Source organism: Biomphalaria glabrata, chromosome 5 (assembly GCF_947242115.1).
Source record: "Biomphalaria glabrata chromosome 5, xgBioGlab47.1, whole genome shotgun sequence".
In the NCBI taxonomy this organism is placed as follows: domain Eukaryota; kingdom Metazoa; phylum Mollusca; class Gastropoda; family Planorbidae; genus Biomphalaria; species Biomphalaria glabrata.
In genome coordinates, this window is record NC_074715.1 from 41085253 (window position 1) to 41099910 (window position 14658).

At 34.4% G+C, this 14658-nt stretch overlaps 1 protein-coding gene across 5 annotated transcripts in view; it reads right to left on the reverse strand.

Annotated features, from left to right (window-relative positions):
* The window catches only part of LOC106064965 (phosphatidylinositol 3-kinase regulatory subunit gamma-like), an 88471-nt gene that overhangs the window by 68232 nt on the left and 5581 nt on the right, over positions 1-14658 (reverse strand). For 4 of the 5 annotated variants that reach the window (XM_056029524.1, XM_056029523.1, XM_013223643.2 and 1 more), the window contains exon 3: positions 14391-14508. In XM_056029524.1, coding sequence (XP_055885499.1) covers positions 14391-14508 — 118 coding nt within the window. The remainder of the gene's footprint in view (positions 1-14390; positions 14509-14658) is intronic. The other variant, XM_013223644.2, reaches the window with a different exon arrangement.

Consider the following 14658-nt stretch of genomic DNA (forward strand, 5'->3'; position numbering starts at 1 on the left):
GCACCTTTCAATATTTTTAGCATGAATATCAGAAACTATGAACAGCAAACTATCAACAACCACAATCCTATCTCCGCCAATACACAATGAAGAGAGGTGTACGTATCGAAAGTGTTGCAAATAGTATTTTATTCTTAGGTTGACTGACGACACGATACAATATGATATGGAAATTCAAAATTTTATTATTATTTTTGTTAATATTCATATTTATTCAATGTACTAATTGTAATGACGATGTGGTTTAATGTGAGCCTGGCTCATTTGATGTTATTGAATATTATGAAGGTTTTGCAAAGGGCCAATCTCTCATTCAAGGCTTGAAAGAGTATTTCACTGTGAAAGATGTGCGATGGTCCTTTGTGGTTCACTTTGATAATATGGAGCACTGCTTATTAATTGTTGTTTTTATTTATTCGACTTGTATACATCCTAAATGCATTATTTCTCTTTTAAAACAAAAGTAAACACTTTATTGAAGTTGTAAATAGTTTGTATAACAATTTAGTAATACAAATATTTTTTATAAAATTATATATAAAAAAAAACAACGTTTGAATAAATGTTTAAAAATATACAGAAAAATTACCTACCTTGATTAATATAGTCTCCCCTGTTTTTTTTTTTTGTTTTTTTTTACTAATAATAGTGAATTGTAAAAATGGTGTTATTTTTTATGAAAAAAACAAACAAATTCCTACACGGTTAATTTTTAAAAAGTAAATATTTCGCTCTCAGAAAAGAAAAAAGCAGCCGTTGCATAACTTTTAAAGATCAAAAATATCATTATATCAGACTCTAAAATAGCTTTTCTATTTTTTACAATTTAAACGTGACGGACGGACGGACAGATAGACCACACGAAACTAATAGTTGCTATTCCCATTTCGGAGGCCGCTGATATATTTAAATCTAGTCAAACCTATAACATACCCAAAATGAAATCCAACAAAACACAATAGTTGTAAATCCAAAGTGTAACAATGGTGTATATAGAACAAACGAAGGAAAGTAAAGCTAAAGGTGTGTATGGGTCTGTGCTCTTAAGTTTACTATCGGGAATGCTGTAGGAGTCTAGGTTAGTGGAATATGGGTGAAACCGCTAAAATTGTACAGTATTATTACTAATGCTGTCAACCTTCACTGCCCCCCCCCCACGATTTTTTCTTAGAAGAAAAAAACCCACCGGTCTTTAAGCCTCTTGAAGCTATAACCCAATGTACACAAAATCCATTAATATATAACCCACACACGTACAGCCAGTAGAAACCAAGAGCCTTTCTCGCTTCGTGACCTATCCTCGCCCTCCCCCCTTTTCCCCCCGTTTACTTAAGCTTAGTTTTATAAAATGCTGAGTCCGCTTAATATATATATATTTATTTATTTACCTTGTGTATGTGTGTGACTAAGTTACTTTGTATATGCGTATGACTTAACTAAGATACTTCTACCAGTTGTGGTCGTTTGGGCATGGAAATTAAATAAGAGAAGATAAACATCCACTTTAAAAGAAACACACAAAAGAAATATACCTGACTAAACCACACATAGACACGAAGTAAACGTGCCAGAGAATTAATAGACAGCAGACACTAATCGTTAAGCGATTTGAGACACAACTGACAAACTAAGGTCACAACTGGTCACATAGTTTGTCAGTTATAGGATTAATGTCAAGGAAGTCAGCAGTTGAGCTATAACAGAAACCTGATAAACAAAAAGGGACGTTACGCATAGGACATATTCAAAGAAGTACTACACATTACTTTCAGAAGAGGGTCAATGTAGCTTTGGTCAAGCGAATTGCAGAAAAGAGACATTCCCCGAAAAGATAAGCACTAATAATTAAAGAATTAGATGGCATATATTTTCTAGTTCGAGTTCTCAGTGTAATCACTGTATGCCATTGCCAGGTAATAACGAATAGTGTAATGAATAAAGGGCCGTCATTAATTATACGATCACTGCTACATTAGGAGGCTTCTCGGTCATTAAATGCATAAATATATAACAACAATAACATAAGGTTTTTGTGTATATACAGATACATATTAGGTGTGAAAACTAAGAACCGGAAAAGACGTTATTGATCAGTAAAATTCTAATAACTACTTTGCAGAGAATGAATAAAAAGGTTCATCAAAGGAGGTTGTACATGAATGGAATGACCTAGAAACAATGCAGCATAAGGAGTGACAGAATAGTGTTAATAGATAGATAGCATGGCAGCTTTAATATATGGCAACGGAGAAGCTTGGAAGCCTAAGTAAGCACTATGCTTGTGTACCCAGTAATATGTTATACACGGTAGTCGGTACACACAAATACCTTTAAAGCCTTAAACAAATATTCCTGAGTAAAGCTTAAAAAAAAAAAAAAAGAATAGGAATAGGAAAGAAAAAAAACAACAACCTCTTCATCTGAAGGGTCCAGCTAGTAAACTTCATTGAATCATTCTCACTTCCCTTCTTACACTACGAAGATGAAGGTCGAGCATTTGAGACTCTTACTGTTCCTATATTCTAGAATAGAAACATTACCGCAAAGAAGGATAGACAGCACTACGTTAAGAAAGGAAAGATATTTGGAGTAGGGTTTGATGATCTTCTCTTACATTCTCACCACAAGTGAATGTAGTTGACGAATGAGGGCCATGTTCCCTATTATTCTTTCTATGATTTCCACTGACATTTCCACCTGATTGTCATCTTTAAAAAAAAGAAAACACTGCATATACCTCCATGGAACTGGAGTTACAACTTGTTTTCTAACAAAAAGTATTTATATGTAGAGCCAATGAATAGTGCTAGACCACACAAATTCACCCAAAAACACACAAACAGAAAAGCAAAAAAAAAAAAAAAAAAAAAATTGTCAGTAAAAATTCTAGCCCTCCACAAATTGAGTATTAAAACCAGTGGAACGAAGGTCATATATCCGGCTAGTTGACTACTTTCGAGGAAAAACAACAACACCGAGATAATTATTAATTGAAGCGTGCACAATATTAAACAATTAAATACGAATTTTAACTTTGCAAGCTAAAAAAGAAAAGTAGGCTTACCCTGACGTTACCATCTACACCTTTAAATATTCTTATTTAAGCAAAATCATTATGCGTAGCTTTGAGCGCATCTCTATAATTCGCAACGTCTCATTAAGCTCATAGGACCCTAAGGCTACCCCCCTCATCTTTTTTTTTTTCATCTAGAAAGTTCACACCCCTACTGGTATACTAAGTGACAGCTAGGTGCCGGCGACCCAGTGACCTAGTCAGAGCTGACTCGAGCTGAATGTCACTGGGTTTCTTGCCTGGTTGAAATAGATGTTACCAATACCGAAGTACTGTGAATGTCACGTGGGAGATGTTCCTACGGTGAAGCAGAAAGTAATAACTTGCTTGCGCTTTTCTTCAACCGCCAACAACCAAAAAAAATTAATAAGAATAAACTTTCAACTGTAATTTAGCGATGCGCTATTGATTTAGAAACATCGATTATGTGAATGTAAAATTACTATAGAATCTCGTACAACAAATATTCTAAATGTCAAATACAGCAAAATAATAAATGAAATAAAAAATGGTTTATAATTTAAATAATTAACATGATTAAGGTAATAAAAAATCTATTTCGACTTGGATCTAGAAATATGAACACAGACGTTTAAAATGATGTGAAATTTGTGGTACAAAGCATTTGCCCATCAAGGAATACAACTACGAAAAAATTTTCTTCTGGAAATATCAAACAAAAGATGCCTGTCCAATCAAACGAAATATCTAGATTGCAATTATAAAGACACTTCTTGTGTGGCCTAAAACGTTTATAATTTACAATTCAACTAAATGCTTTTTTATCAGTCAATCCACTGTTTCCATTAACATAGCGACAAAAGAAACCCGTTCATTATTAATGCATTTGACTCTTTGACCAATGACAGCGGGGCCGTGATGAACACCTGATAATAATATTCACTTTTTTCGAGTACAACGTAGGTTTACTACTTGACAATATAAGAGTTGGTCAACCTTTTACATTCAAAATGAACAATCAGTAAATTATTAAATAACAAAGTTACAAAAGACAGTTTGTGTGGAAACACAAACTCAAAATCGGCCCCCCGAAGTAAAATGTTTTACATAATTCGGATAATCCTTCAGAGTTGAAGATAGTTTACTTCCTAGTCCAAACCTCCCGCAGGACGACGGGGGATGGGAGCAGGCAGGGTTTGAACCTTCGATCGTCGATAAATCCAAATGACAGTCCAGCGCGCAAATCGCACGACCAGTGGTCCACCCAGGTAGGCTTCAATATTTTCAGAAAGAAAATCCGAATGAAATTATATCAAAGACAAATGAGAGATAAGAATGGAGAAAGAAGGTTAACAGATCTTGTGTAGTGCCCCAACCGTCCCGCAGATCAAAGGATACGTGAAAGTGAATGTAAAGTTAGATGTGAACCTGGCCTAACTAGTTTGTGGTCTATAGGGCAGATGATGTAAAGTTCATCTGTTTTTGTGGCCTACGGTTAACGAGGGTGTCATGTAGCCAGCACAACGACCAACCGCCTTTGCTTTTCCCCAACTAATGTCAGGTACCCATTAGAGCTGGGTAGACTCAGAAGTTGAAAATTCCAGTCTTCACCAGGATTCGAACCCGGGACCCTCGGTTCGAACTAAATAAGTTAATTGTTTTGAAAAGGCTCAATCTCATATTCGAATCCTCAAAAAAAAAAAAAAAAAAAAAAAAAAAAAATTCCGCTATACAGAAAAAATGTTCACGAAAATGATAATTATAAGATTACTATTAGTCTTAAATTAGGTCTAACATATAATGCATACTAATTAGCTTTTTCTTATAAAAAAACTGCTTGCATAATTAATTTTAAAAATTAGAATTTTCGCTTTCAGGAAAAAAAAAAGTAGCCGTTGCATCAGAACTTTGAATGGTCTAAAATATTGTGAAGTCGGATTTTCAATATCTCTTCTAGTTTACGAGATCTAAACGGGACGGACGGACAGACGGTCAGACGGACAGACATTTCGCACAAAACTAATAGCGTCTTTTCCCCTTTCGGGGGCCGCTAAAAATGTATTTGTTCATAAGTATTTCTTAAATTTAGGTTTAGATGACAATCATTTACAATTAGTACATCAGCGTACATGGAATTCGCAGAATAGAAAGATTACATTTTAAGAAAATTACGAACAATAAACTTAATAAGCCAGCATTTTTAAAATAGTTTTTTTTACACAGCTGTAACACACAAATATTTTTCAAGATAAATCTAATATTACCAAACAAACGCCCCCCCCCCCCGACTTATTCCTCCTTTAAATAGTACTCTTATTAAGATAACTTTGAAATACAATATTCCCTTCCTTAGCCGCCGCTAAGATTTTGCGATGGATTACTATGGAAAAACAAATTCAGGAAAATGAAGCTTTTTTCTATGGAACAATGCTTAAAAAGTGCAGCAAGAAAAAAAAAATCTCAGCCGGCATGTTAAAGTGAACTTTTTTTGTTTTAAGCCTGGTCCTACACGTATGCTATGTATTGCAGGGTCTCGTTTGGCCCTATCAAACAGAAGACCATTACAGATTGCCCAATTTTTCATGGCGCGGTTAACGAGTCTGGTGACTCATCTGTATATGATACAAGCCAAGATAACAAGCACACCTGAACAGAGGAGTCTTAAACAGGCCATATGTACTTTTAGAGACAACTTGCCAGAACATCAGCATATCAGTGATACGGTCGAAGAAAACACACGTACATATATTCAAAATGACTTTGTATTTCCTCTAATGATATTAAGTTCGTCATGTCAATATCGTGTATACCCGCCAGCAATATATATATATATATATATATATATAAAGATTTACGCAGAATCGCTAAATCGTGTCTTGCAGCTTTAAAAAGGTTATGAGTGATTATATATGTATAACTGCATAGGAAATGAAAGGAAACCTGATATTATACAACCACACAACACGCTATTTAAAATTTTGACATAAGACACGTCTTTGAATAGATTAATTAAAGAAAAAAAAAAAAACTCAGCCGAAGTACGTGTCAAAATCCTACTGAGAGCTAAGGTCAAATATTTTTTTTTGTGTGTGTTTGTTTAAAAACTATTTTCGTAGCCAAAGTATTTAATGATTTTCTTTTGAGCCCGACCGACCTTCAAAGATAAGAATTGATCTAATGCAGTAGGTTATTTGGCAGAGGAGTGTAACTACAAAGAATCTGCCTCCTAAGCACATATAACTTGGACTGTTTGGGTTTTCTTGTTTTAATTAATGTATGTTAATTATATACTCTTTTGTAAAACACCAATGTAAACAGTTTTGGGGCAATAGGGGGGACAAGTCGGACAAAAAGAGAACTTAACAAGAACAATAAAAAAAAAAAAAACTTTTTTTTTTAAAGAAGCTTATTTACTTAATGTAATTGTATCAATTGGTTTGGATCAGTAAAGTAATTAAATTTGTAACAGATTTAGACTAAAAATAATACATCTGTGCGATTTATTTTTCTTCAGCACAATTTCATGCTTTTTGCTTTCCCAATGCGCTATGATCCTATCTTTTGTTTGGACAAGTTGGGAAAGGGGGAAAAAAAAGGGGGGGGGGGAAAGAACGGAGTATCTGTCAATTTTACCTTAATCGCTTTTTAAATGAATTTTATATACGATTATTGTACGACTTAAATTCGACTGCTTGCTTCCTCACTGTGCCAGATAAGTGCTTATGAAAATTGGTTTCATAGCTATCTATTGTTAGTTTTAAATTTTAAGCGACGACCTAATTCTCAACACAAAAAATAAAGGGGACTAATTCAAATATACCACTACATCTGTTAAGTACAATTTCTTGCCCTTGTCAGATAACCAAAAAAAAATCAATAATTAAGTAATTATTTTTTTTTATTGATTCTTTTTTTGTGAGATACAAGGAATAATTGGGCAAAATTTCAATGTTGCAGAGAATGGGTGTGGGAGACAACAACTTTTTACCAGTCAGAATCAGATGATATAAGCTTTGTAAAAAGATAAGCAGACAAAAATTACTAATGTAGATTATATCTGGCCCTGCATAGACACGCAAACTATTGTACTCTTCTTTAATCTTCCAACTTAATGTCAATAATTTCCTTTTTCTTCTTATTATTAATAAAATGCGATACTAACAATAAAAATATTGCCTATTTTTTAAAGTTCATTTGGCTATGCTTCGAGTAACAAACAACATCCAAATAGAATAAATACAAATGTGCATCAGTCATTGACCTTGTCAATATTCTTCTCGTTACACATTTTGCTTTCTCATATCTGTAAGTTGTTAGGAATGAGTTGACAAAAAAAAAAATGTAGAAAATGTTCACATAGAAAATGAGCCTCGGAATGGATTAGAACTTTATCCCTTACTTTACTTGGCTGTAATAAAAATTTCTGACACATACTTTGCCGAATGGACGCCCCCATACAAGGAAAAAGAACTTTAAAAACGCAAGTCTGGTATCTTAATATGTTGAAATGACTAAAGCCAATAAGGCTATAAGTACAGGACTGGTATACAAAATAAATAACTAAATAGGCCCTCATAAAACACACATCAATACATTATTTTGGTTCCTAGTTTACCATAAGTACAAAAAATACTAAAGTTATATTCTGTTGCCGACAGAGGATGTACAGATACAAACATTATCATTTATTACAGGTATAAAAGGAACAAAAATTATTAAAACCTATATTATAAGCATAAAATACCATTGACTCGTTTGATTTATATACAACAGATTTCAGCAACTGCCGTACATATTCGCATGAAATTTCGTACACATGTACCTTTTAACTCTTAAGTGCTTGATAAACTGTTTTGATTCGCGAAAAAACGCTCAACCATGCGGGACACCACGCACGCACGCCAACTCTCTAACCTTCCTCTCGCCCCCTCACGCGCCTTAAGGCATACGCACACAGTCGTTTGCCCAAACCCACCCCATTCGGACAACTGTGTCTTTCAGGAACTGTTCACCCGTCACAAAATAGCGGCGTATGCTACGCCGCGGGTCGGCACGTTCTATATATAAAGCATAATTCCAAATGTTTAAAATCACAAAATAGACTTCTGTGTTTTGTTTTATTTTTAAGCATAATTTTCTTTATTTTTCTCTAAAATATGAATTTACTGCTTGAATGTGTGTTTAAAAAAATTTATACAAACAAAAATAAATAAATAATTATTTGGTAAACACATTAAAAATGAGATGGAGTGACAGAGATTAAGAAACTACGGGTGAGCATTACGGGTGAAAAAGGGGATGTAGAGAGGGGGAGAGAGATAAGGAGGGGGAAAGAGCTATGAAAAGACAGAGAAATAGAGGCCCGTTCCAATTCAAGATAAAAAAAAAACAACTAAATGGTAGAGCATAACGATGCGCAGGATGGGGGTTCAGAGAGAGAGAGAGAGAGAGAGAGAGAGAGAGAGAGAGAGAGAGAAACCGGATTGGGACTTGATAAATATAGGGCCCCTTGTAATTAATGAAAGACATTTGTTTCCTTTGATCTTTCTTCGAACTGATTTAAAATGCCTGGTGTCTCTGAAAACATTTATGGGAGGTGGGGGCCCTACGCTATAACTTATTACTGGCTATATGGTAAGTCCAGCAATTAAAGAGCGGGCCATTCAATTCAATTTAAGATATACCAGTGACCAGAACTCACAAGCTTAAAAGTACGTAAGAGGGGAGCATTCAAATGCGAGCTGTTTTATTGGAAGTGCAAGAAAAAAAACTATCATGGGGACAAATCAACGACCTGAACGGGGTAATCGTTGTGTAATGCTAGTAAACTATATTTCTATGTTTTATCAGGTGTAAATTTTCTTACATCAACTCCATGCTATAACATTTCTATCTCCACATCAGCTATAGACCTGCATTCAAGCCTTAGTCTTTGCTTTTCAATCATTTTGCTTTCATTCTTATACTATATAACATTCATTCAAGAATCGCTTAACATCGCACTCTTTCTTTATTGTAACTATAGAATCTTGATATACAAGCGTCCATTTTCTTCAAGTTTATCCCTTCGCTTCAAAAGAAGATTAAATTTTATCCTAGAGATAACGAAGCATAAAGTAGAAAAAAGCGTGCCTTTGTTGCTGCGCTAGTTAATGCTTACGGACCTACTTACAAGTTTCTCACATGTTCGCAAAACTGAGTGTCTGGACAACTGCCTTAGAAGACGCGAATCGCAATGAGTACCTATTACTGCCATATCACAAAAGAAGGAAAAATGGCAAGAAAGGTTTTAATAACCCCCGCCCCTACCGCCGCAAAAAAAAAAATTAAGTTTACGTAATATCTTCTTTTGTTGTTGTTTTTTTAATTGTATGGAAGGTTGAAGGACTAAATTACTACAAAAAAAGTTTTTTTAAATAAACGCCTCAGTAACAAAAAGAGTTCCGATATAAGTATTAGATCTATCACTCTAAGGTGGCTAAGCAATTGATTTAGTCATTTGAAGGAGTGAACATGATTACATGCGGTACATATTGCAGAATTGTCATGATGCACTCAAATATGCCGGGGACAAGTGAGTACAATCGACTTAGCCCTGTGTTCGCTCACCTCAAATCTTTTACCCTTTTTTTTTCCCTATTTCGGACCGGGCTATAAATAGAGCTTATGTCAGCAGAGTACTTTTATTTCTGCCATTCTTATTCTAACTCCCCTCTCTCGCTTTACTTCCATCCTTCCCCTCAAAGACCTTTCCATCAATAACGACCCGAGGAACACAGAATAAAAAAAAAAGGGGAGACACACAAAATGAGAAGAAAAAAAAAAAAAGGTGGGGGGGGGGGAGTAAAGAGGCTTGAGAAATCGTATTGAACAGAGAGCCATTAAATTGAACTATCAATCTGGGTGGGAAATAAATACGTGAGTTCCAGAAATAGCTGAAACTCATTTCGGCTGTATAAAAACACCGTCACCTAGTTTAAACATTGCCTACGATATCGAATTCTAAGGCGGCAATTAACCGCAAGGCTTGTCTGGAGAAAGAAGCATGACTCATTCATAAGAATCAATAGTATAAAAAAGATAGATGCTTATAGTTCTATAAATAAAAAATTCGACACAGCGCTCTTCTGAAAAAAAAAGTATAAGGACAATGTTACAAAAACAATAAGAAAAGGGGGGGGGGGAAATCATTATTTCAAAAGCCTCCATTTCTATTGGATGTAGGATGTGTATCATGTAAGAAGGAGTTTGCTTCAAATTAAAATATATTTAGCGAGACTAATAGTCAACATTCCTTTTCTTTAACAAATGTAATAGTTTTATAGCGTATATTACAAAAGAACTTCAGAAAGTATATATTATTAACTATTACAATAATTATTTAATAAAGGACTTGTAGCTAGCAATTTTCTCAAATTAATTTTGACAGTTGTGTACTAATAAAAGTAAAAGTGAAGTAAAAAAAAAAAAAAAAAAAAAAGACTTATAAAAACATTCTAACAAGATCTGTTCCTACATTCTCAACTAGAGAGAAAGAGATGTAAGTGAACTGTAAGAAAACTGAAGAGCTGAACTAGTTCATTGCGCCATTTTGCTTTAACAAAATTTATTTGTATTTTCCTGTCCTAAGCATTGACATCTTATCAATATCAGGATGTTAAAAAAAATAGTGTTGATCTCTGCTACATATGACAAATAAAAATATGTTACCATCTACTTTGACAATGACATAAATTAGATCTTCTAGTCATTCAAACTAATCATAAATAAGAAAAATATAATAATAACTCATATTAAAAGACAGGATTGAGAATAGAATAAAAGACTCCATACTAAGTTACAAGCACCTTCCTTTTTTTTTTAATCAACATGACAATCATATTTTATTGAAGTAGAGTCTGGTGGAGAGGGAATTACCAATATTGTAGTATGCCATATTAGGTTGGAAATATACTAAATATTTTTAAATAATTGGTCATAGTTCAAAACAAAAAAGATAACTATTTTAAAGACAATTGCCAAATGCCTGATTTAAGCCATATTATGATATAAGAAAAGTCACTATTGGTTTTTATTTTATCTATGTATCCACCTTCAGTGAAGTCCAGTAGGGCGTTGGCGACATAGGCACCATTATCCCGTTGATGGTTAGAAAGGCTTTTATCCAACCACCAGGCCTGGACATAGGGTTCTTTGCCCCTGTCCTGTCTGAGGGCTCCCAACGGTAGACTGCCATATTGGTTGACTGGGCCGGGCCGTGCCGTGTACACAGCGCACCATCCCCGATCTCCAGTCCCACTCGTGGTCGAGAACAGTACTAACTGCAGGGAGCTCGTCTCATATTCCTATACTGTTACCGCCACAATTCCGTGTGAGCGTCACCACTCCAGGCTCCTGGTTCTGATGATAACCCCCTTAGTGGAACGGCGCGGCGGACTTTTTGGACTGGGTTTTGGGCGTTCTTTCCATCCCAACCCCGAGTGAGAGAAAAAAAAAACAAAAGCTCACCCAGGGAAGCCCGGCCGGGCCTGGTTCGCTACTCATACTTAGCCTATCTAGTCTTCACCCACTAGACACCTATCTAGTCTCCACCCACTAGACATTTCTCACCTCCTGATTGTTAACTTCCCCTTAAAATTAGTATAATTTTTTTAACCAACACCCTGTACGGCAGTGCTGAACAATTGAAGAAAACGGCACACTTTTTTTCCTTGGCACAGTCTGCAAAAGAGCCCACAGCTCAGCAGCAATAAAGCTGGCTAGAAGAAGAAGAAGAAGTATAATTTTTAATAGGACTTTGCTGGGTTGGCTTATGAAGCTGATAGTGTGGTAGTTTTGACAGACTTATAAATTGCCTTTCATTGGAAGATTGGTGATAAGTGATAGGGTCCAGGACTTGGGACATTCTCCTGAGTGTCATATCTTGCTGCGAATCATTAAAAGTGCATTTCTCATGGTTTCTCCTACAGCTTTTAGAAGTTCAATCAGGAATGTTATCTACTCCGGCAGATTTTCCATTTTCAGTGCTTTCACAGCTGATGCTACTTCTGAGCAAAGAATAGGATACTCCTTGTTGGATACTGCAGGGACATTTAGTATCTCCAGAGATTTCAAGGTTGTACAACTCTGAACAGTGCTCAGTCCATCTTATCCCATCTTTTTCCTTAGACACCTTTTGTTTTTGTCTTGTATTGTGGTAGTTCTTCCATACTTTGAAGTTGTGAGGTCCTTTACCAATTGGTACGCTTTTTAAGTGTCATTTCAGTTCAGCCCCTCCTTAATTTCTTGACATTTTTTCTCTATCTAATACTTCTTTCATTTTCTTCTTAATCCATATGTTGACTTTTTTGTTCTTATTTATGGGTATATTTTGGGTAGGATGTTTTCCCTTTAAGCTCCAGACACCTGTCACAGAGTTGTAGTATATTACACAAGGTTGTAGTATATTTAAAATATTACCATTAGCTTCCACCCTCCCTCCAAGTTTCAATTCTATCACAAAAAAGTTTTGAAATATTCACAGAATGCTAACAAGTTTGTATTTTATATAAAGTTCTTTTGTGTTGTTTTTTTTTTTGCAATAACATTTTTATGCAGATTAATATTGGTAGACATAAAAGGTCAGAAAAGGGAAATAACAAATAGAATATGCTCAACTGACTATATTTACTACATAAATACATAAAACAAAAATTTAAAAAAAAAGCAGCATTTTAAAATTTCAAAGCAGTAGTATGTGTCTACTACTACTTTCATTTACAAATTAAAAGTTTATAGACTGATACAGAATATAAGGGAGTATCCATGTTAGTTCCATGATTGTATGTAGCTGGTTTAAATGGCTGCAGATGTTATCATTTCTTTCTACATTTTCTTTATCAACACATTTTAATGTTAAAAAAACAAAAAACTGCAGATTAAATTTTTTTTTTCTTTTACGCTAGACTTATTACTGAACAACCATTATCTATAATATAAAGCAGAAAGTAAGGTGTATGTATGTATGCAGGGCCAGTTCCTACAGATTGAGGGGCCCAGTCTGGGTAGGGAAAAGGATAAGTGCATAATAAGATTTTGTATTAGAAGATAAATTCGTCTTTGCATTTTATTCATACAAATACAAAATCACTGTCAAATTATCTTTACGAGTCATCTACAGTAAATAGTAGTTTGGCAAAAAAATATGATAAACATTCAAATTTACCTTTTAGATTTACTATCGACTAGCAAAATATCACTTTTTCTTTTTTTTTTTTTTTAAGAGGTCGAGATAGATTTAGATCTATATTTGTATGCCACATTTTAAAATTTTTATTAAACGAAAGCTGACAATGCCGTTTTTTTTTAATGAGTAGGATTGGTGTTTTTTTTACCATATTGAATGACACTTCGAAATGACAATTTTGTCTTTTTTTAAGGAGATTTGCACGAATTTTCAGAAGATTTTAACAATTTCAGGAGATTTTTATGACGTTTTTGCAATTTCAGGGGAATTCCAGGAACCCTTTAACAATAAGTTAAAATGGTTTATATTAATAATTTACACCAAGAATTCGCACGAGGCCCTATGAAAGTGCTGGGCCCACTGCTGCCGCATAGGTAGCAGTGGCCTAAGACCCGCCCTGTATGTATGTATGTGCCGAATAAAAATAAAAACCATTTCTTGATAAACTTGGCATAAATGTTCCTTGGATACTAATTGAAATAGTAACATGTTAAATAACCTTAAAACAAAGTTAAGACCCTAAAAAAAAAAATGTTGCCCAACTATGAAAGTATTACTATTTCATGGATCTAGGTAATATAGCCATGTTTACATGAGACAAGAACGAAAGGTCATGCATGAGCAGAACAGACAATCACTCTAAGCCTAGATCTAGATCTAATTCTAAGATGATAGATCTACTCTTCGCAAAGATAGTTTTATACTTTAACACATGAACTTACAAAATATAGTCCATTCATCATTCATAACATATTTTAATCAAATTAACCTTCGAATTTGTGTTTCTAAAGCATTTTTACATATATATGTTCGCTATGACTGTGACTTAGCTCAATACCTCCATTCATATCACGCACTTCTTACCTAAGACACTACTGAAACGTCACACATGCGCAGAACAGAAACCTTACAAGTCTTTTTTTAAGCTTTCATTGGATGTAGGTCAACAGGAGTTCAAAATGTTTAGTCATTAATTAGGCTACTATGGCTAACATCATTATTTTGTTTAATTGTTTCTAATACACAATATCAGTGACTATATCTGTGATATGCAAATTAAGATTTGCTGGCTGCGGATAATATCTGGCTAGTTAATAATATAATTTAAATAAATACAAAATCAGTACATACGGTGGGGTGTACCTGAGTAGCCACTGTCATTAAAGTCACGTTTCACAAACTGAACAAAAGGCACGCCTGGAAAGAGTCCTCTTAAACCTTTAGTCACATTGCGACCTGTCAGCCAACCCTATAGATTACAGATATTCACAGCAAGATAAATGAAAAAAAAAAATGTGTGCATCTTAATTAATCAATTTCATACAGATACAAAACAAATTTAGCTATTTCCCATTTAGGAATTACCTATAAAAAAAATTAAGAGACAAGTATATTATTA